Here is a 24,127-nt window from a genome sequence, read left to right as displayed (position 1 = left end):
TAACACTTCTCTAAATTGAGAATTTTAACCCTAGTCCTTATCTCTTTCACCCAGCAGTCTTTACTCACTCATTCAAAAACATTCATACTACATCCACAAACAATCCCAACATGTTTCTTTCCTTGAGTTTTTATCACAATTATTAGGAAATTCATCAGGGGTAGAACCACTTTGAATTGTACTATACAATACAATGTTATCTTCTTAGAAACGTTCAGGGATCCATATCTTGTCCCTCCCTTAGTTCCTCTCTTCCGGCTGAGACACCGAATGGCTATCTGTGGGGAAACAAGTAAAGGACAATCGACTTTTAATGTTCGACCAATCCCAGTTGTATTTATCATTAGATACAACTAGCTATGTTTGACATCACAGCAGGAGGGTATCATTACTCTATTGACTCCTCCTTTTCACCTTTCGATGGTATCTCCCCACTTGGTAATCTTAACAGGTTTCACATGAATTATTATCTGGATGTATCTTGTATCTTTAGCTAATTGACTTTTCCATTTAGTTGGGCCAAGATCTCATCTAGGCTCTATCACATCACAATCTCATTTAAAAAAAAAACATTTTCTAGTATTCACATCACTCGATAGCGTGATTTTTGTCCAGTTATCTTTTTACCTTAGTATACTACTATAGTCTCATGTTGTGATATATCTTATCTTCGTGCACAAGAATAATTTTATTTCTGATTATATTGCACAAGACAGTCCTTCAATGTTCTTAGCCATTTAGGAGTGCCATTTCCACAACAGCTTAAATAGAGTGTCCAACACATACCATCTTATGTAGCAAGTACCTTAACTTATGCTCTGATAGTTATCATACAGTTCTAGGGGTGGCAATTTACTACTCTTACCCATGCTTCCCAAGTATTAGTTTCCGTCTCTATTCGGCTGGCTCAACGTTCTCACTCTAGACATCACCCGGTTTCGTCAGGTTGTTTAGATTGTCCTCGCCTTCTTGGGGCTACATGGGGCATGACAACAAACCAAGAGTCGGATCTCTTTTCTCTTACAATAGGGGATTGCTTCTATTTTTTTTTTTTAACACACCCATTGACGGTGTCACAATATGCCGATTATTTAATCAATTCAAATACAGGCTTACCAATAGGAGACAGTGTCTTTTTGTTTGCGTTCTTTGCCACAGGGTTATTTGCAGCACTTCAAGTACTAACTCCTACTAATTAATTGGAGTTGCGTGTTGCCAATACACTTTTTAGGTCATATTCATCAGCAATTTTGCTGTAAGACAAAAAAACACCACCAACCAAGGCGTAAATAGGTGGAATGGGCAAGTATTAACAGTTAGTCTGCACTTCTCCTTAAAATTCATGTCCCTTCTAGTCTGCTCCATAGTTTCCTATGTAGTGCCTCCTAAAATCCCTTACCTTAATGCTCTAAAAGAGTTCCTTTGCGTATTCCTCCTCTCCTCTCTTTGCCGGTCGCGCAACATGGACTCGGCCCTGACTTTCTGCTATTATAGTCGTAATCGGTCTCACGTGACCCTGCCGTCATGTGATATTGGGTATTATGCGCGCATGCTTTTTTCTATTTACAGCGCGTTGATCGACGCATTACCTTCGCCCCCCCCTTTTTCACTCTAATCTGCCGTGGATCATCTTGCTGTATCATCGCGGTTTCTCCTCGCATTCTCCATCCAGCGGTACATCCGCCAAGCACCAGACAGTATTCCACTCCGACTAGCCTCACTGTTACTCTGGCCGGCACAGGTTTGTTATTATTAGGAACGTCATTTGATCGTTTTATTGTCTATATCAGTATTTCTGCTAGATGGACATCCTGTCGGTATCGCAAGATGCAGTATTCGTAACTGTTGTCTAATACTAAAAAAACAACAGTCTGCCCTAATGTTATTCGGCAGAACTCTTCTACATCCTATATTTGTAGAGATATCAATCTCATCATATGCACTAAGTATAAGCTATTTTTTTTCATATAACCAGTTTATCAATCATTATATTTTATGTATAGTTGTTAATACTATGTGAGCATCATGTCAATATGGCGTCATGTGACATTCGCAGCAATTGCTTAATTCTGAGATTAAGTCTGTATGCCGTGGTGTTATAAGGCAAGACTCATCTATATCCTGTGTTTACAGGGATATTAGTCTCATCATATGTACTAGATATCCTACTGTATGTCTTCCTCAGTAGTCAGTTGCGCTCACAAATGACCTTGATCCCTGTGGTTAAGCCACTTGGTTGATATGTTTATTCTGCACTTTCCTTTAGTCCGACATCAACACTGTTGGTTAAAAAAATCAGTTCTTTTTCCTTCAAAATTAGTCTTTTTCAATCTAGGTTGATATCATTACTGTTCTTTACCTGGTAAACTATCGACCACCTCAGGTCTTCCACTCTATGGTAGTTCTCTATAAAGTGTCCTACCAGTGGTGCTGTATGTACTCTATTCTTTATGCAGCTTTTGTGTTCAGTTATACGGGTTTTGATCTTCCTTTCCGTTTTCCCTATGTATAGTTTGTTACAAGGGCACCAAATCACATATACCACAAACTTAGAATTGCAGTTTAACATTTTTTGTTTCCACAGGGTATCTAGGCCCAAATCTATTTCTGTGGTTTTGTTTGTCTGTTCGCAGCAACTGCAAGATCCACTTGGATAATGTCCCTCTGGTCTTCTTAGACCCCATATTTCTGTGAGGGTTGGTTGCGTTTGTATTTATTTTGTAATGTCATTTCGCATAATCTGATCTTTAATCGATCTTCTCCGCCAAAAAGCAACAAGAGGTCTTCCAAGGGGGACTTTCCCTTTCTCAAGTATTTTCCAATTGCGGTGGATAATCTTCCAGACCCGGTTGGAGAGGTTACTGTATGTATTGACAAAGACTAGATTATCCTTACTTTTGTATTTTGGTATTTGCTCCAGGATTGCTTCACGATGGTTGTTGTCTGCTCTTTTCATAGCCTTTTTGGTCAGGTTTTCCGGGTACCCTCTTTAATGCAGGCTAGTTCTTAATTTTTTGGCCCCAGCTATGTAGTCTGTCCTGTTGGTACTGTTTTTTTTTCAGTCGCAAAAACTGCCCAAAAGGAGAGTTATCCATATGTGGGTTGGGTGAAAGCTACTGTAACGTAATAATGCATTACGATCTGTTGGTTTTTTAATATGGTTTCACATATAGTTCACCCTTGTTTTTATCAACTTTAATGGTAACATCAACATAGTTGACTTCATCCTTACTCACGTTTTCGGTGAATTTCAGATGTTGATTCTGTGTATTATCCACTTGAAGAAACATGTGGCCCTATTTTCATCCCCTTTCCAAATGATGAGGACATCATCTATATACCTTCTCCATAGAAGAATGTTCTTACTAAATGGATTGGTATCTGGGTAGATGCAGCTTTTCTCGAAAGCTTCTATATATAGGTTTGCAATACTAGGGGCGATTGTGGCCCCCATTGCCGTGCCCTGCAATTGTTTATAGTAATGACCATTAAAGTGAAAGTAATTCTCTGTTAACGCCATTTCTGCACACCACATAATGAAAGAGGTTGGTGTATTCGTATTTATGTTTTCAGTAAGTAATCTTTCTTCCAACACTTCCAATGAAGCTCTCTGTGGTTTTTTTGTATACAGAGCTACCACATCTAAACAGATCAGTATCTCATCAGTGGTGTTAAACGGTCTGCCTTCAACCTCCTTAATTATTTGGGTAGTATCTTTTACATACAAAGCCATTTCCCTGACCATCGGTTGCATGAAATGGTCCACAAATTTAGATAGTGGCTCTAGAATTGAGTCACAACCTGACACAATAGGTCTCCCTGGTGGTCGAGGGATTTATGAATTTTCGTGAGAATGTAAAATTGTGGGATCCTTGGTTCATCTACAATTGGGAGGTAGGGTGGGCACTGCTTGAATTTCCAAATTTTTTGCTAATTTTACAATGAATTGCGGGGGCTCACCCTTGAGCCTAGGCACTAGGTTTTAAACAATATCCATACAGTAGGGCTGGACAACTTCCATCCCTGGATGAGCTCACTCTCACTCCCCTCGTTGGGCTTCAATTAACTTTCATCAATGATTTATATTTCCTTCATTAGTTATGTTCTCCAAAAACAATTCACCATTCTTGATATGATATTTCAGATATTTATATTTATTCCTGGCCAATCAGTGTTCCAAAATGATTGCCAATGCATTTCGGACCTCCGTCCATCATCAGGGCTATCAACACTATTATTTGCAAATCAGTGACATTCCCATTATTATAATCCATTCCCAATTATTCACCATTGAGTGAAATTCGTTAAGAAAAATACATTACACATACCAGGTCTATCTACCACTAAAAAGTCTGCCTCTTTTTTCGTAATCCACCTCCTTTCCTCTGCTTTTGCTACTTTTTGGTGGATTATTCTTTCCAATTTCATCGTCGGATTTTCCTCCAACTGTTTGTAAACGGTGATATCTGTGAGTTGTCTCATACATTCATCCACGTAATATGTCCTATTGAGGATTACTGTGGCTCCACCCTCATCTGCTTTCTGAATTATAATTGACTCAATAAAAAGCAATGACTTGAGCGTGGCTTTTTAATCATGGTTCAGATTTTGAAACGTTTTTTCTTTGTCTGTTGTCATTTCGCGTTTTGTAATTTCTTGTAAAACCCTATTTTCGAACACACGGGCTTCAGGTATTTCTGATTGTGTTGGTGGGCAGAAGTCTGATTTTTTTTATGTAGCCCACTATCCTGTTCCGTCAGTTCCGCTTTCTCAGCAAAAAAATTGTTTCAGATGTATTTTTCGAGGGGATTGGGTCCTCTGACGTATTCCATATCTATGACAGGTAATGTCCACAGCTGTGCGGTTTCAGAAAATTTCCTGCGTCAATGACGTTGATGCACCGTCCCCGAGGACCTCCTCTGACAGCCGCCGTCACCCGATGTGATAAGTAGGACGCACGACGCCCGTAGCCTCAGTTCCATTTTTTCCGCGAACGTGTTCGCTTCGTGAATCTCGGTACGCCTCGACTCTTTGGAGTTTGTTGTATTCTTCTCGGTTCCTTTGAACCTGTTTGGTTTTTGTGAAAACCTGTTTGTGAAACGATGTCTACCTCGTCTTCCACCCCGCGTCCGGGCTTCAAGATATGCAGGGACTGTGTGTCCAAGATGTCGGTCACGGAATCGCACGACGCCGCCTCTGGTGCCTCAGGCAGACCCACGATACGGACGACTGTGTCGACTGCCAGTCGCTCACGGCCAAGGCCTTGTGGGAGCGCAAGAAGTTGTTGTCGGTAGGTCGGGTGTATAAGCCCCGAAGTCGAGGTCTACGGGGCTTTCGACGGATGACTCGAGAGGCGACTCTCCGCGTCATCGTCCGAAGTCCAGTGGGTCTCCTTCCAGGAGTCGGTCTCGCCACTCTTCTGCCTCTTCGAGGCATTCCCGTAAGCGCTTGCATCGGTCGCCTTCCCCGTCCTCTTCCGAGGACTCCGCCCATCGGCGGGTCGCTTATCCCACCATGCAAGCGACACCGGAGGAATGGGCTTCCTTCGGGAAGAAAATGTTGGTGATTCTCGAATCGCAGGGCACCGGTCCATCCGCGCCTCCGAGTGGGGACGGTCGGCACCGGTCGAGAGGCACTGCCCATACGCCTTCGGGCTCGGGTGGTCAGCATGGCTCGCGGGAGAGGTCCCGCTCGGACAAGGGTAGCCATTCTCGCCATGCCCGTTCCAGGTCCCGGTCCTCGATGCGCTCGAGACTGCGTGATCCTGGGCCGTCTTCGAGGAAGGTGTTGACGCTTGTGGCGCCGAGGTCGTTGACGATCTCTCTCTCGAGGCTCCGCCTCCGAGGGGGTCGTCGATGCTGTCGGCGCCTAGGTCGTCGAGAGACCTGCTTGGAGCTCCGGCTTCGAGGCCTGTGTCGACGGCGTTGATGCTGGCGGCGCTGCAGCTGACGTCTACGCCGATTCACTCGACGCCGATTCTCTCGATGTCAACGCCTTTCGAGGTTGTGGTGTTGGAGGGGCCCTGTGGTCCGGGTTTGCCCCTTGAAAGGCTCTGGCTAAGGTCAGGCATAGCTTTGGTCCCCAGTTGTCTTCCTCTCACCGCCTGGAGTACATTTCAGAGGGTGATGAATGCTCTGATGAAGGCTTGGTTCCGGTTACGGTGCCAGATGAGCTTCTCTTGGGCCATAGCCAGTTTGACGACCTGAGGCAGTCACTGAATGATGCCAGTGGACTGGACACCTCTCCGGAGGTGGAGTTTTGTAGGTCAGAGCCTGGCACTCATGCCGATTCTTCGTACCTGCGCCTTATGTCTCGGGTCACCGAGTACTTGGGATGGTCGGCTCCCCCAGGGGAGTTTGTTCAGGATGATCTCACGGACATCCTTGATCTTGGTCCCCCCACTGATCCGGTACTGCCGTTTCATATGGCTCTGCAGAGAAGGGTGGCGGCGGCTTGGACTGCTCCGGAGAGTCTCCCGGCAGTGGACAAGTCTTTGTCGCGAAAATACCGTCCAGCCAGTAGCGACCCCTGCTACTTGTCCAGGCACCCCACTCCGGAGAGTTTGGTGGTGCAGGGGGCTACGGCACCGGCAAAGCAGGCGTCGTACCCTACCATCCCTCCTGATAGGGACGACAAGCGTTTTGATGGCTGGGCGAAGAAAGTGTTTTCTGCAGGGGGTATGGCGCTTCAGGCAGCCAGCTCCATTTGTGCCTTGTCTCGTTTCACGCACACACTGTGGAACTGTGTTTCCTTGGCAGCTGACCATATTCCTGAAGGGGATGAATGGGATGGTTTCCTTGCTATGGTTCAGGATGGCAAGGATGCCATGTGTGAGGCCGTTCAGTCGGGTTTGGATGTGGCAGATTGTGTCCATGGCGGCGAGCACCGTAATACGCAGGTTTGCGTGGTTGCAGAAGTCTGGGTTCGCTCCTGATGTGCAGTCCCGGCTCCTCAACATGCCCTTTGACAGTGAACATCTTTTTGGCAGCAAGGCTGATGAGAGCCTTGAGGTTGCAGACCTCCAAAGCTGCAGCAAAGTTGTTGGGCGCTGCATTTCGACAACCTCTGCCTTTTCGTCCTAGGGGACAACAATGGAGGGGAGGTTGCTTTCGCTATTACTCGTCCTTCAGTAAAGCGAGAGGAGCTGTCAGTCAAAGAGGCCACCCTAAGAGTGCCAGAGGTGGAAAACGGGGTACTCAAGGTGCCAAGGCCGCTCGGGCAGTTGCCTTTTGCCCTCAGGCAACGCTGCAGCCGCTACCACTCAGTCATGAGGCCAGGTCCCATGGTTCGTCGGTTGGGGGAAGGCAGGTGCAGCATCTTGTAGAGTGGCGTGCCATTACTTCAAATGTGTGGGTTCTGGAGATCATAACCCACGGCTACTGTCTTCCCTTTCGGCAGAGGCCTCACGACAATCCACCTGGGAACCTCTTTGAAGAGTCCGGATCCGCTCCTTGTGCAGGAAATTCAAGCCCTGCTGGAGAAAGGCGCCATAGAACTGGTGCCTGTAGCGGAGAGGAACGAGGGATGGTATTCCCCTTATTTTTTGATTTCGAAGAAAGATGAGGGATTGAGACCCATCAGGGACTTGCGCGGTTTGAACAAACTCCTCAGGAAGGACAAGTTCAAGATGGTTACTCTCTCTCAAGTCCTCCAGGCCCTTCAACTTCAGGACTGGTTGGTGTCTCTCGACCTCAAGGACGCTTACTTCCATTTGCTGATCCATCCCAAGCACAAGAAGTACCTGAGGTTCGCGGTTGGCGACTCGCACTTTCAGTTTCGGGTCCTGCCGTTCGGATTGACCTCCTCCCCGAGGGTTTTCACCAAGCTCATGGTGGTGGTGGCAGCGCATCTCAGGAAAGGAGGAATTCACGTCTACCCCTACCTGGATGATTGGTTGATCAGGGGGAGCTCTCCCGAGCAAGTCCTGGATCATCTGTCCGTCACCTGCCACCCCCTTCACAGGCTGGGATTCTCCCTCAATTTAATGAAGTCCCATTTGATGCCACACAGGGCTCTAGTACATCGGAGCAGTGCTCGACACATCCCTGGGGCTGTGTTTTCCTCCCCAGGTGAGGGCTCTTCACATTCAGCAGATGGTGCACAAGTTTCAACTTGCCCAGACTCTCCCAGCGTCCGAGTTCTTGAGACTGCTCGGCCTCATGGCATCCTGCATTATTCTGGTGCCAGAGGCCAGGTTGCGGATGAGATCTTTCCAATGGGCACTCAAGCTCCAGTTGTCTCAGTCCTCCGGCAGGATGTCGGACCCTGGCCAGGACCTTCTGTGGTGGGCCGTCGAAGGCAATCTGATGAAGGGGGCCCCATTTTGGCTGCTCTGGCCGGAGGTGACAATCGTGACGGACGCATCCCTCACGGGATGGGGAGCTCATGCCAACGAGTTGACAGTAATATGTCACATAAGGGGGTAGCCGCCTAACAAAGTTCAAACATACTATAACTTATGTATGTAGTAGATACTATTCAAATTGGTGGTATATGCAGAAATTAACCTCTGATTCATCCTAGTGATGTAATCTAATCTAAAATCCCCTGAGGGGTGAACAAAACAATATGAATTGTATTGTATGAATAAGTTCTATGTTATTACAAGAAACCAGTTTTGTGTGGTGCAGTCTTTTTAATATTGCACTCCATTTCCTTTATCAAAACAACTGAAACCAAAATACAGTGTCCTGATATGATAGAAAAGCAAAATAATTAAGGCAGTAATAGAGCATAAGTCTCGAGCCTGTACAGTTTACTAAAGAAAAACAATGACCAGAAAGCAAAATGGCTAAAATAAGGTAATTCACTTATACTATCATCATTTGCATGGTAGGATTCTTTACCAATAACAGTAGGGCTATATTTGTTTTAGTTACACAAGAAGTTAAACAAATTGTTTTCCCATTCGGGGAACTTTGTAACACAAATAAAGCAGGACAGAGTGATGCTGTGTTAGTAAAGTGGTGCACATTTACATATAGGCGAGAAACAGTTTTCCTCAAGATATCAATTGTGAATCCTATATAGTTGTACACTGATATTTGGATCTGTGAGTGACCAATCCTCAGTCGGTCTACGTCCGGAAATAAGCAATTCCCAAAGATGTATGTTGGGTCAACAGTGGTGGTTCTGGACCCTAGGGCGTTTCGGCTTCCAGTGTGGGTGCCTTCAGCTGCGCCAAAAGAGGATTGTATCTCCCTATAGGTGATTAAAAAAAGGGAGGGGAGGGTGTTAGAGATTCACAAAAAAGAAACCTGTACCTACAAGTGGTAACAGTATGCTACATACAGATAGGGGACCTGTACGGCTAAAAGAGAGTAGAGCTCTCATAAAAACAAGGAAACTCGCCAACCTGAAGCTTGAGTCCGGGGGTGAAAGGGAGAAGAGAGAATAGAAGTGCGGTGGGTAGAGCTTTGCTTTCTCAACGGCTAGGAGGCGGCATGGTCCGCGACCTCAGTGTAGGGTGGAGGAGAAATCCCCACCTTGTATCTGAAAGACATCAGGATGTATGTGAGGGCTGGTATTTCCCATAGCAACAAAAAAGCATGAGAAAAGTGTAGATAAGTGGTGGCAGGAAATAGGAACGGATGTGAAGGGATCCTACCTGAAAATGGCGTTTAATTGAAAATCTTCCAGTAGGGGCCAGGAGTATTCGGGGCCCAAAAGAGGCCCTATGCAGGTAGAGGGCTGTAGACACAACACAGATGAGTTGAGGGGCCGTGGTTCCAGAGATCACCCCTGTAAAAATGGGCAGGCGGTGTATCCTGTAAAGGTGAGCAGAAAGAGAGGCAGTAATTGCCGATTAAAAAATTGTACGCCTGAAGGCTAGGTTCCTGTGGAGAAAGGATTCCCCACTGGAGCGTGTCCAGTAGAGCAGAAAGGGCACGGAGGCTCAGCTGTGGTGTAGCTTCTTACCTCAAGGATGTGGAAGGAGCTGTCCGAAGTCACAGCTGCAAGGCTGAGGAGCTGCGAGTGACTGTAGGAGCCGTACAGCGAGACACTGCTAATGCGGGCATGCGCAAAGAAGGTTGCGCGGGGTAGCACTGATCCCCCGCGCATGCATAGTGGAAATGTGCACCAGCGCGCTGCTCCCACGCACATGCGTGGTGCGGGTCCGCCATAGTGCACTGCTCCCGCGCGCGTGCGCAGGTCGCAGCAATGAGGAAAATGGACTGATTCAAGCTGACTTGAAAGCGAATCTCGAAAAAACACTTACTCAATGAATGTATAGTAAAATATAGATTTATTATATATACACAAGAAATACTTTAAAATACTCAGCACATTGAACCAGAACACTTTAGAATACTTCTAAAAGGCCACTCCTTAGTTTGTAGTTGCTCGCGGTTACAGTTGTTACAGCTTTTGAAAGTAATGACAGTTCTATCGTATTATCAGTAATAATGTGCACTCGTGAAACTTAGAAGAAATACAGTAAGTACATTTACTCTGCAAATCTGCATAAGATGGTGACTTTTAGGAAGGAATCTAGATGGTTAGTGTAACATAAGCAAGGCTTAAGGTTCTAGAGACAGTTTCTTCTCACAGCAAGTCTTTTAAGGTCCAAAACGCAACCCTGGCTAAAGGAAGTTCAGAGAGGACTCAAAGTCTTGACAAGCAGCAGAACACGAAAACTCCTGTGGATATTTTCTAGTCTCTAGTGTCTGAGATGCAAAAGGATACAACCAACGTTGGAGACCCTGTTGAATGACTCGCTAAAGGCACACAAGCAGCAGCTTGGGTCGGAGCTAAGAGGGTGTTGCCCTGGACACCTCTATATGCACTCAACACTATGGAGCGACTTTTCAGATTACGGTAAGCAATACCTTTTCCCCAAAGTACCTTTGGTTTGAAGAAATCTTTGTGGCTGGATTCAGCACTCAGGCAGATAAAGAGCAGGGGAGTAAAAAGCTCCTCCCCCACTTCCTACCTGGCCAGACACACTGGACACTAGGCGGGGACGCCCAAGGTTTCCCACCAAAGGCAAAACACTCCCACACCTCCCTCTCCCAGGACTTTAAAAGAAGGGCTGACAAAGAACAACCACGCTAGTAATGGCAAAAGAAGAAAGGAGCCACCAAGTTAGTGCTTGGGTGGTGACCCTTTTGTGCACTACCGGGGCTATGGACATAGCCTGCACTAGAAAATGTGCACAATAGTTGGTAGAACACGTCCACTGCCACCAGCCATAACTCGGAGAGTGTCTGTTACATAAAAGTTACAAGAGCAGAGAGAATGGGATACAACGTATCCCCTTGGCACTCCACCTTAGGTAGTGTGTGCCGATCTCGGACTATAAGGTATTAGGAGAGATACAACGTATCTCTGCATCCTTAAGAACTTTATTTAATCTAGGATATAGAAAAGAATCTGAAAGAAGCACCTGCAGGATTCCCAACAACACTGCCCATAAGGAGCTGTGTGCTGCAGAAGTAAATACAGGTGCCGTATACGAGATATGGAGGAAAGTAGACTATATAGGAAAGTAAAACACAGAACAGAGTTCCAAAAGACAGAGCCCATAAGAATGAATGAGTGGAAAAAGGCTCCACTCATTCATGATTAAAGAAAAAGGTGCAGAAGTCCAGCAGAAAGTGCTGGGGGTCTCACTAGGCGACGGGATGAAGCATAAAAATTATACATCTCTCTAACAACTAGCCCACCAGCAGCGCCACCAAGGCGTGCTAGCCCAGTCAGGCGTACTAGCCCTCCATCAGTACCGACCCCAGTGATCCCTCAACAGGGCCCTAGAGACATGTATCTGGATATGCTGACTATGCTACATACTTTAGTGTCAGACATAGAGCAGTGACTCCCACCCCGGTTGTCCCGGGGTGGTGTATCCCCAGGCACAGCGCTCTGAGTCCCCGGCACAGACCGAAGCGCCCTCCAACACTTAGGCGGCTGATGCCACCTCCCACTCCAGCGTTGACAATGGTGGATCCACCCCATACTGATATTGGAACGGGCACGGATACAGGCACCACAGAGACTGATGTGTTTCATGCCTTTGTGCCAGCTGATGGAGAACCACTGGGTCAGATGACCCCCCCCACTTCCCCCCAACTACCACCACCCCTTTCACTGCATGCTTTTAAGGGCTTCCACCCTTTTCAACTTCGTGCCCGAGGAAAAGTAGCGATTTCTTTATCAGAGGTGCACATCGGCCAGGAAGACAGTGATGTCCATTCCTCTGCTGGACGAGGTTTGGGATGAAGGCCTGGCTCTGGTGAAGACCCCTTCCCCAGCATGGGGTCTGACATGGATTCACATGCTCATGAATATTCCCCGCCAGGCTAGGAATCCTTGGTAAAAGAAAAATAGTTTGACTTACACTTACAAACTGTATTTCTCACATAAACCAATTACTGTCCTCTGGGTCATACTGCCCCATCCAATGACAGTCTTCTCCCTAAGCTCCTCCTCTGGCAGCCATCTACAGATTTTTACCGCACTCTTCAGTGTTGGGAGTCCTTGAGTTTGCTCTGCGAGCTACTTATACATTTTTTCGAGTTGTTCGACGGAAAAAGGTTGTTTTTGTTCCTAAAGAGCCAGGGTGCTCTTATCTCCATCTGCCAACAGCGGGGATCCGTTGTCGGTGAATTTCAGCGCCCCTCAAGGGCGAAGGTCGTCGAAGTTTCCCGAAGGCCATCAGGCCTAATTCAAGCCCTCCGACCATGACGGAGGAGAATGAATGAAAGAAGGAAGGACGGTCCCTCTTCAAATCCTGCACCAAGAGTGGGCTTCAAAATGTGTTTGTGGAGGACAAGCACCTGCAATGCCTCTACTACCTGCATCCGGACCACAAGGAAGGAGATTGTGAGATATGCACAGTAGACTGGCGGTGTGGCTGCACGCCAAGGCCTCTGCACCGTGCTCCGAGCTGGATCATGTCTCACCCATGACTGTTCTTGAGGGCGCCTCATCCGAGGGGGCACAATGTAAGGCCAAGAACCGCAAGTCCGGGTCCACCCTGGTTGCCGCGGAAGTGGGTCCCAAGTCAGATGGGGCACAATCGACATCACCGTCTGCCTCCATTGCCAGTCTGCAATCGAACTCATCCTTGAAGAGAAAATTGTCCAACCCCACTAAACTACAGGAGAAGCCCGGGAAGCCACAGGCAGTCGAGAAGGCGGCCAAAGTGCCCAGGAAGGTACATGTCCCTGAAAGGGTAGCACCCACAACACTGAAGGTATCCCTCCCTCCGAGGCGTGAGGCTGCCATAGTGACTTTGACAAGGTCTGCCAGCACATGCGGAGAAGGGGACACTGTCTCAGAACCCTGTTGCAGCCCCTGAGGGTGGAAAAACAGGGGTTGCGGGGGCATGGAGACCCCGGATCAGTCCAGGCCGTGGCTCAAACCATGGAAATTCCGTCCACGAACGACGAGGACCTCGAGCCTTACGCACGTTGCACGAGGACGTGGTAGAGGAGAATGACAGCACTGGCCTAGTGTCTCGATCACGCCAGCTCTGCCGAGGGATGTTTTTCTGGACCTCCTTTCAACCCTCCACACCTTGATGTCGGAGATCCAGAAGAGGTTTCCTCAAGGACAGGTTCCAATGGTCCCCCATGCCCCTGATCAGGTGGCAGCGAAGAAGCGTGATCTGATGCCCCCATTTCAGCCTCCACATTCGCGTCGGGGCCCCTTTCCCCCCCCAGCAGACACTGGTACGGGGATGGATACTGCCACGATGACGATATTGTCATAGCGGGTCCCCGCAGCCTAGGGCATCCCCACCGGACGAGGTGGGGTCGTTTCATTCCTGATCGCCATAGCCTCTGAGCTGTTTCAGATTGTGCCCGAGGAAACCAGGAAGGAGGGTTTTCTATACCAGAGGCGCAAGGCCAAGAGCTAGACAATCATGGCGGTGCCCCTCATGGGCGACGTGTGCGAGGAGGGCCTGGCCCTCTTGAAGAACCCTTGCACAGCTCCAGCCAAACGGGATAGGCAGGAGTAGTAGTACCGGGTGCTGGAATCCACACCCAAGTGCCTAAGGTCGCAACCATTGCCGGATTCTGTGGTTACGCTGCCCGCAAGGAAACAGTCGGCTATCCCATCCTCGTCTTCTTCAGTCCCTCCAGACAACGAGGGGACGAAGATGGACAACATGGGAAGGAAGGTGATACACTGCAGCATCCATCAAGGCGGCCAGCGCACTGGCGATCCTAGCCTGGTACGACAGGGAGCTGTTGTACAAGCTGGGTCCAATTTTTGAGTTCCTCCCGGACGACAAGAGGATAGAGGCAATCGCTCTTTTCCCGAGGGGGAGGTAGCATCGGATCATGCCATCAGTGGCGCGGGACGTTGCCGACACATGACACGCCTGATGGGGAACAGTGTCTGCCTTCATCGCCAAGGCTGGATGAAGGCCACAAATTTCCGCCAGGAGGTCCAGACAAAGGTACTGGACATGCCTTTCGACAGAGAGAACCTTTTCAGGAAGGTTGTCGAAGCATCCCTACAGGCCATCAAAGGGGATACGGAGATGCCCGTTCCCTGGACACCCACCAGCAGACCGCTCTTCTTTTCACTCCTCCAGAGGAAAGTCAGACAGGTCATCAAAAGGTTTCTCCTCATCGTACCATCAGCCTTCCAGATCCACGACTCAGGAAGCCTACAGAGGCAGTTCCCGGGCCTAGATGGCAGAGGACGCCGTCGCCTGCAGGGCAGGGCGCCGCCGTAGAAGCAAGCCTGAACCGACCAAGATGTTGGCCCCCACCCATGTACCCCAGTGGGAGGCCGGCTGATGAGATTCGGATTGTGTTTCCACTGTTTTTGGAGTCTGACAAACTCCATAGGCTTCTGCTTTTTGTATGGTGACCCACAGCACCTTCAGTGCAGTGTCAGAGAAATCCTTTAGATTTCTCATAAGGTTTAAATACCTTTTCGAGGGGATTGGGTCCTCCGACATATTCCATATCTATGACCGTAATCACCACAGCTGTACTGCTTCGGAAAATCTTCTGCATCCTGCGTCGATGACGTCAATACGCCGCCCTCGAGGACCTCCTCCGACGGCCGACATCACTGGATGTTATAAGTAGGACGCACGACGCCCGTAGCCTCAATTCTATTTTTTCTGTGAACTTGTTCGCTTCGTGAATCCCGGTACACCTCGACTCTTTGGAGTTTCTGTTGTTCATCTCGGTTCTTCGAACCTGTTCCTTTGTGAAGTTATTCTTCGTGAAGATGTCTACCTCGTCTTCCACACCGCGTCCGGGCTTTAAGAAGTGCGGGGACTGTGGGTCCAGGATGTCGGTTCCGGACTCACATGATGCCTGCCTCTGGGAGGCCCATGATACGGATAACTGTGTCGACCGCCAGTCTTTCACGTCGAAAGCCTTGCTGGAGCGCAAGTACAAGTTATTGGTAGGTAAGGTGTCCAAACCCCAGAAGTCGAGGTCTGCAGGGCTTTCGACGGACGACTCGAGGGGCGACTCTCCGCGTCGTTGTCGGAAGTCCAGTGGGTCTCGGTCCCGGAGTCGGTCTCGCCACTCCTCTGCCTCTTCGAGGCACTCCCGGAAGCACCGCCATCGGTCGCCTTCACCGTCCTCATCACCCGTCGGCGGGTCGCTTACCCCTCCAAGCATGCGACACCGGAGGAATGGGCTTCCTTCGGGAAAAAAATGTTGGCGATTCTTGAATCGCAATGCACTGGTCCATCCGCGCCTCCGAGTGGGGTTGGTCGTGATCAGCCGAGGGATGCCGCTTGCACGCCTTCGGGCTCGGGTGGTCGTCACGATTCGTGGGAAAGGTCCCGCTCGGACAAGGGGATTCTTTCTCGGCATGCCCAGTCCAGGTCCCGGTCCTCGATGCGCTCGAGACCGCGTGAACCTGTGAAGTCTTAGAGGAAGACGTCGACGCCTGTGGCGCCGAGGTCGTCGACGGACTCTCTCGAGTCCCCGCCTCCGAGGACGACGCCGTCGGCGCCCATGTTGTCGAGGGACACGCTCGGGGCTCCGCCTTCGAGGCCTGTATCGACGCCGTTCAAGCCGTCGGCGCCGCGTCGCGTCCGTCCGATTCTCTCTACGCCGGCGCCGATTCACTCGCCGCCTTTTCGGGGCTATGTCGACGGGGGTACCCCGTGGCTCGTGGGAACCACCTAGAAAGGCTCTGGCCAAGGTCAAGCATGGCTTTGGTTCCAGTTCTGTGTCTTCTTACCGCCATCTGGAGTTCATTTCAGAGGTGGATGAGGGCTCTGATGATGGCATGGTGCCTGACACGGTGCCTGACGAGGTTCTCTCGGGCCATAGCCAGTTTGAGGACCTGAGGCAGTCCCTGCATGATGCTAGTGGGCTGGACACCTCTCCGGAGGTGGAGTTTTGTAGGCCTGAGCCTGGCATTCATGCCGATTTTTCGTACCGGCGCCTTATGTCACGGGTCACCGAGTACTTAGGATGGTCTGCTCTCCCAGGGGAGTTTGTTCAGGATGACCTTACGGATATCCTCGACATTGGTCCACCAACTGACCCGGTACTGCCATTCCATATGGCTCTGCAAAGAAGGGTGGCAGCGGCTTGGACTGCTCCGGAGACTCTCCCGGCAGTGAGCAAGTCTTTGCCGCGAAAATACCGCCCAGCCAGTAGTGACCCCTGCTACTTGTCCAAGCACCCTACTCCGGAGAGTTTGGTGGTGCAGGCGGCTACGGCCCCGGAAAAGCAGGCGTTGTACCCTACCATCCCTCCTGATTGGCACAATAAGCGTTTTGATGGCTGGGCGAAGAAAGTGTTTTCTGCAGAGGGTATGGCGCTTCAGGCAGCCAACTCCATTTGTGCCTTGTCTCGATTCACGCACACTCTGTGGAACTGTTTCCTTGGCAGCTGACCATATTCCCGAAGGGGATGAATGGGATGGTTTCCTTGCCGTGGTTCAGGGTGGCAAGGATGCTATGTGTGAGGCCGTTCAGTCGGGTTTGGACATGGCAGATTGCATCAGCCGGTCCATGGCGGCGAGCACCGTGATGCGCAGGTTTGCGTGGTTGCGGATGTCGGGGTTTGCTCCTGATGTGCAGTCCCGGCTCCTCAACATGCCCTTTGACAGGGAACATCTTTTTGGCAGCAAGGCTGAGGAGAGCCTTGAGAGGTTGCAGACCTCCAAAGCTGCAGCAAAGTCTTTGGGCGCTGCAGTTCGACAACCTCCGCCTTTTCGTCCTAGGGGACAGCAATGGAGGGGAGGTTTCTTTTAGTTATTACTCATCCTTTGGTAAAGCGAGAGGAGCTGCCAGTCAAAGGTGCCTCCGTAAGAGTGCCAGAGGTGAAAACAAGGTACTTGAGGTGCCAAGGCCGCTCGGGCTGTTGCCTCTTTGCCCTCAGGCATTGCCGCAGCCGCTTCAGCTCAGTCATGAGGCCATGTCCCATGGTTCGCCGGTTGGGGAAAGGCTGGCGCAGCATCTTGCAGAGTGGCACGCCATTACTTCAGATGTGTGGGTTCTGGAGATCATAACCCACGACTACTGTCTTCCTTTCCGGCAGAGGCCTCAAGACAATCCACCGGGGAATCTCTCTTTGAAGAGTCTGGATCCGCTCCTTGCGCAGGAAATTCAATCCCTGCTGGGGAAAAGCGCCATAGAACTGGTGCCTGTAGCAGAGAGGAACAAGGGATGGTATTCCCCTTATTTTGCGATTTCCAAGAAAGACGGGGGGATTGAGACCCATCATGGACTTGCACGGTTTGAACAAACTCCTCAGGAAGGACAAGTTCAAGATGGTTACTCTTTCTCAAGTCCTCCAGGCCCTTCAACTTCAGGACTGGTTGGTGTCTCTAAACCTCAAGGACGCTTATTTTCATGTGCCGATCCATCCAAAGCACAAGAAGTACCTGAGGTTCGCGGTTGGCGACTCGCAATTTCAGTTTCAGGTCCTGTCGTTCGGATTGACCTCCGCCCCGAGGGTCTTCACCAAGCTGATGGTGGTGGTGGCAGCGCACCTCAGGAAAGGGGGGATTCACGTCTACCCCTACCTGGACGATTGGTTGATCAGGGCGCCCTCTCCCGAGCAAGTCCTGGATCATCTGTCACCTGCCACTCCCTCCACAAGCTGGGCTTCTCCCTCAACTTAAAGAAGGCCCATTTGACACCAACTCAGAGGCTCCAGTACATCGGAGCAGTGCTCGACACATCCCTGGGGCAGTGTTTTCCTCCCCAGGTGAGGGCTCATCACATTCAGCAGATGGTGCACAAGTTTCAACTTGCCCAGACTCTCCCAGCATTCGAGTTCTTGAGACTGCTCGGCCTCATGGCATCCTGCATTCTTCTGGTGCCAGAGGCCAGGTTGCGGATGAGATCTTTGCAGTGGGCGCTCAAGCTCCAGTGGTCTCAGTCCTCCGGCAGGATGTTGGACCCTGTTCAGGTGCCGTCTTCGGTCACCGGGACTTCTGTAGTGGGCCGACGAAGGCAATCTGATGAGGGGGCTCCATTTTGGCTGCCCTGGCCAGAGGTGACGATCGTGTCGGACGCATCCCTCACGGGATGGGGAGCTCATGCCAACGAGTTGACAGCTGTTGTTGGTCTCCGTCGGAGTCCAGACTCCATATCAATCTGTTGGAGCTGAGGGCCGTCAGGCTAGCCCTGAAGGCTTTTCTGCTGACTGTGCGAGGAAAGAATGTCCTGATCCTGACTGACAACACGGTGGCCATGCACTACCTCAACAAAAAGGGGGGGGGGCAGGGTCACTTCCTCTGTGCAGGGAGGCGATGCAGCTCTGGTTCTGGGCAATCCAGCAGGAAGTTTTGATCTCGGCAGTTCATCTGGCAGGAGACGAAAACGAGACGGCGGACGGTCTGAGCAGGCAGAGCACGATCTCTCACGAGTGGGAGTTGGCTCAGGAGATTCTCCTGGAGATCTTCGCCCTTTGGGGGACCCCTTAAGTGGATCCCTTCGCCTCCAGTGTCAACCGGAAGTGCGAGAGGTTCTGCTTGCGGGAATTTCCTCCAAACGGAGCCTTAGGAGACACGTTCGTGGTGGAGTGGTCATTCCCACTGCTGTACGCGTTTCCTCTCGTCCCCGTCATCCCGCAAGTACTGCTGAGGTTACGGACGTTTGGTTCCCGGATGATCCTCATTGCTCCGGCGTGGGCCCGGAGGATGTGGTACCCGGACCTTCTCGACTTGTCCATCTGCCCTCCACGTCTTCCCTACCGAGACAATCTGCTCTCATGGGAGGGGGGGTCAGGTTCTCCATCCAGAGGTCAGGTCCCTCAACCTTCACGCCTGGTTTCTGAAAGGTTGAGGCATAAGGATTGGGACCTCCCTGAAGACGTGATGGAGGTGTTGCTTTCGGCCAGAAGGCCCGCAACAAAGTCCCTGTACCGTTGCCGTTGGAGGAAGTTCTGCGACTGGTGCAGGGTTAAGAAAGTGGATCCTTTTTGCATGTGAAATTCCCATGGTTCTGTCTTTTTTGCTTTCTTTGGCCCACAGGGGCCTTCAAGTGGGTACCATTAAAGGTTACCTGGCGGCGCTGTCCATATTTAAGCGCTCGTCTGAAGAGTGTTCCTATTTTAAAATTCCTTTAATTTCTCAGTTTCTGAAAGGGCTCACTAATGTGTTCCCTCCGTCACCTTTCCAGGTGCCCTGTTGGGATTTGAACCTTGTTCTCAAGTTTCTGATGGGTGCTCAGTTTGAGCCTTTGCATTCATGCCCTTTGAGACTGTTAACTCTGAAAACGGTATTTTTAGTTGCGGTCACTTCCGCTCGCAGAGTGAGTGAGTTACAGACACTTTCAGTTAAGCCACCCTTCACTGTGTTTCGTAAGGGCAGGGTTGTCCTTAGAGTTCGTCCTTCTTTTCTCCAGAAGGTGGTGTCGGAATTTCATTTAGGCCAGAAGGTTGTTCTTCCAGCATTTTATCCTCCTCCACATCCTGGCAAGGAAGAAGAGAGGCTCCATAGGCTTGATCCTAGGAGAGCGTTAAGCTTTTATATTTCACGCATGTCCCGGGTCAGAGTGGACGATCAGCTCTTTATTGGTTACGCTGGAAAGCGTTTGGGACAGGCTGTGACGAAACAGACTTTGTCTCGCTGGATTATTTTGGCTATCTCTGAGTGTTACCGATTGGCAGGTAAGGACCCACCGGTCGGCTTACGGGTACATTCTACCATGGGTATGGCTGCCACTACTGCCCTGCAGAGGGTTGTTCCTATTCGCAACATCTGTGATGCAGCCACCTGGCCTTCGGTACATACTTTTGTGTATGTCACTATTCCCTCGATTCCATCCGGGGGCAGGATCTGGCCTTTGGCAAGGCGGTCCTTTACTCCGCAATTTGATTGGGCATGCTAAATTTCTGTTTTCTAAATTCTTTTCCCACCTCCTTGCATTGGTACTGCTTTGGGAGCCTGTCATAGATATGGAATACGTCAGAGGACCCAATCCCTCGAAGAACAAATTACTCTTACCTGGTAACGTTCTTTCGATGGGATGGTCTGACGACGTATTCCATATCGCTCCCTCCCTACCTTCCCCGCTACATAATTTTTTATGCGATTTCAGCTTACGTTTCCACAAGGCTTTGTGTGTCAGACTGGCAGAAGACTGGTGGCACATTTTCTGTGAAAAACTACAACTGAGGCTACGGGCGTCGTGCGTCCTACTTATAACATCCAGTGACGTCGGAGGAGGTCCTCGAGGGTGGCGTATCGACGCAGACGCCGAAGATTTTCCGAAGCAGCACAGCTGTGACGATTACTGTCATAGGTATGGAATACGTCGTCGGACCATCCCATCAAAAGAACGATACCAGGTAAGAGAGTAACTTGTTCTTCTTGTGTGAACTACCGTTCCCAAGAATAGTAAAGTGAAATTGACTTTTCTTACCTTTTTTCCCTATGTAGGGCCAGCACACCCAAATGTGAAGTGCTGGGAGAAAGGGGGGTTACCTAGTAGACCCTTGTCCTACATACTTATTTAACATTTTTATGTTACACTCACTACTTTAAATGGCTGGTGGAAGTGGTTTAATTTTTCCTAGCAATGTGCTTTTTTACCGCAGGCTGAACCCTCAGTTGCAATACAGCACCCATGGGTGACCATTTTGTCAAAATGGCCCTGAATTCTTTTTTTTGCCATGTGTTGTTTGTGAGGTCTTTCTTGGGTTTTACTCTGTGCGTCGAAACAGATTCAAGCCCTTTGTCTTTCCTTTGGCTGGCTTCAGCCCTGAAGCCCGCCTCTGGCTCCAGTGTCTGGAAGGACAGGATGTGAGGGAGGGTTCCAAAACCCCCCCTGTCCTTTGTCTCTAGGAATGTCTGAATGCAACCAGTGTTGATTGGCTGTGTGATTGCCAGCCTAGGCTATGCATGAATGGGAAAAACCTGCTTAAAAGGGGAGGTTTTTGGGACTAGAGGCAGATTCGGCCACTGGGCGAAACACCTGACGAAGAAACCGTGAACCAAGCGCGCTGCATCCTCCTGGACCTTTCAATTGCCCGGTGAAACCCTTCTGCTGTGCTGAAACTCCCTTTTCAATTCGACAGAGCTCAGGAAGAGACGACTTCTTCCCTCGGGTTAGTGGGACCAACTAACCCTGAGACGAACTCCACTGGACTATCTTCCCTGACTTGCTGTACTACTTCGCTGCTGCAAGAAAAGAACCGAGTGCCATGGGTCGAGAAATATGTAGTTGAAATCCTGCTTGAAGATCCAGGAGTCTCCTGAGGACCATCCAGAAGCAGGACGCCCAGAGTTCCAGTCCCCTCACCAGAGTACAGGACCCAAGGAATGAATGAAGCCCAACCGGTATCCGATATCCGCGACGGTGCTGTTTACCAAGCACTCAAACCCTGAAGTGCTGCTGAGCCGAAAAGAGCCTGTAGCTGCCGACGACCTCCCAAGTACCGCCGCAGGAGCCCTCCAGACATCCTCCCTCTTGTCCCCACGACTGAGACTCAGGAACACAGGACAGAATCCAGCTGGACCACTCTTCTTTAACCGTCTTTTAGCTGTGCTATTCGCGGTTGGGCTTTGCAGTGGCTTACCTTTTTAGAGTTGATTCCAACTCTTGTTTCTCACAGGTTTAACAGCTTGTGACCCTACAAGTGATTTTGCTACAAACTCTCTAACTTTGTGCAAGACTTTTATTATCTAAGAAGTGCCTCAGCTCCATAGACTGTTCCAATTGACTTTGGCTGTCCTGGCTCCCTGAAGAATTTTCTAGCCCATAGACTTTGATATTGTTTGTTCCATAGGTGGTAACTTGTTTTGGACTGTTACTGCTGGGAAGGCATGTCTAGATTTCATCAGAAGATTTAGTTGTCCTCACATATACTGGGAACCTGTTTAACCTTTTCCTTCCTTAAACCTTTCCTTTCTGCAACATCAGAATCTGCAAAGTATAACTAGTGTTAAATGGCATTACTGTCCATGAATGATGTCATCTCAGGGTTTAGGAATTGTGGAAGAAGCATATCCAAAGACTATCCACTAATTGCTTCTGATTCTGAAAAGTAATTTTAAAGTATATTTGCACTGTTACATGAATTGCCCTTTTAAAGAATGCTTATTTAATAGGCCTGGCTGATCAGTCACACTACCAACTTGTGTAGTACAGACCTATACCAAAAGAGAGGTTACCTAATACCAAGCAGATAAATGTTGTGTATTCTCACACGGTGTGACTACATCAATTCTTACCTAACGATATACATCAGTCAAATGGCAACTAAACAGTTAACATCAGGTAAACCAGCTCATGGAAAAGACTCATGGTGTCATATGATGCCAGAGTACTAGGATTGAACTATTCTACTTGGAGTACACATCCCTAATTGAGAGTATCGACTTCTTCAAACTTCTTTGCCACTGTGTCTTAAACATTTATTACCAACAAGGTTCAAACAAATGGTTAATTACCCTGGTTTTTCGTGCATTTAATAGTGATATTTGTTTAGTCTAAAACAATTAGTTAGAAAATGTTACAAATGCTTCTCTTCTGCATATCAGATTGTGATATCTAATTAATTTCAAATGATTGGAGACTATGCAATTACTTTGGATACAGACACAGTTAATTATTGTATTTAATTCCTGTTTGTCATTTTTCTCTTTAAGCATGAATTTGCGTGAGGTATTGAAAAAATATGGAAAGGATGTTGGTCTTCATATCAAAGCAGTTAGATCCTACAGTCAGCAACTGTTCCTGGCATTAAAGTTGCTTAAAAGATGCAATATCCTTCATGCTGATATCAAGCCAGACAACATTTTAGTAAGTATCTTTTGCAGAACTTTTCTAAAAGTATTTCAACTTTAAAACATGTTAGATTGAGAACACACCTGCAGCACAGAACTATCAAAAGAAAGTTAAAGCTTGAGTTTGTTCTAAAGGGGCGATAACCAATGAAGAGAACACGTACACAAAATAGAACAAATATTAATTCCCACACATTAACCTCTTATGCCCAATTCACCATGTTAGTTTTTTTGTTTTTCTGGATCCAGAAAATGTCTGAGTAATAGGTCACATTTTCCAGGCAGATTTGTTTGTTTTTTGGGAGGTTCATATCTTCAGTGTTCAGTAGAAAAACATTTGTTTTCCTATGCCTTAGTCTTCTGAACATTTTGTTGAAATTTGTGATGCCACTGGCTATTTGTCCATAGCAATTTCCATAAAGAGAACAGGGTACTGGATTCTTAAATGTTTATGGCTGTGATGAATCTGATTATGTCATCACTCCTTTCCCTGAGATAGCCTCTCCTCATGTGGCCTGGAGACAGCAGCCGCCATCTGATCCTGACCCTTGGGACAGCTATACGAGGGAGGATCACATGAGGGGAGGCAACCCTCAGCTGGGAATCGGACATCCTCAGACTAGACATGGTATCCCCCTTTTCATTTAGGGATACCCCCTCCATTCTCCAACCCAATTTTTCACCTTTTGAAACAACATGTACTGAAACGAGGAAGAGGACTTCGATGAACAACAGTGTGACCCACGACATGCAGTCTCGTGTTTGGAAGAATGTGATTGGTCTAAAACACCTTCGAGTTTGGAGGCGGGAGTTTAAATCAGCTGCTGTAGGAAAATGGAAAGAGCTTCCTTTTCCAAGCATCAGCTTGGAAGCGGACAGGAGACGCAGCATACAGGGCAGATGTCAGGAGTGCACTCCTGGTTGGCCGCAAAAGGTTGCTAAAAATACC

The 24,127-nt window shown here is 48.9% G+C and overlaps 1 protein-coding gene across 10 annotated transcripts in view; it reads left to right on the top strand.

Annotated features, from left to right (window-relative positions):
- The window catches only part of PRP4K (pre-mRNA processing factor kinase PRP4K), a 1,306,928-nt gene that overhangs the window by 918,133 nt on the left and 364,668 nt on the right, over window positions 1–24,127 (top strand). For all 10 annotated transcript variants that reach the window (XR_011274234.1, XR_011274233.1, XR_011274232.1 and 7 more), the window contains one exon: window positions 23,041–23,194. Coding sequence is in view for 4 of the 10 variants with exons in the window: in XM_069613497.1 (XP_069469598.1) it covers window positions 23,041–23,194 (154 nt within the window). In the remaining 6 variants the exon portion in view is untranslated. The remainder of the gene's footprint in view (window positions 1–23,040; window positions 23,195–24,127) is intronic.

The sequence above is a fragment of the Ambystoma mexicanum genome, chromosome 5p (genome assembly GCF_040938575.1).
Source record: "Ambystoma mexicanum isolate Mex_15411 chromosome 5p, UKY_AmexF1_1, whole genome shotgun sequence".
Taxonomy (NCBI): Eukaryota; Metazoa; Chordata; class Amphibia; order Caudata; family Ambystomatidae; genus Ambystoma; species Ambystoma mexicanum.
This window is presented reverse-complemented; position numbering and strand designations above follow the sequence as displayed.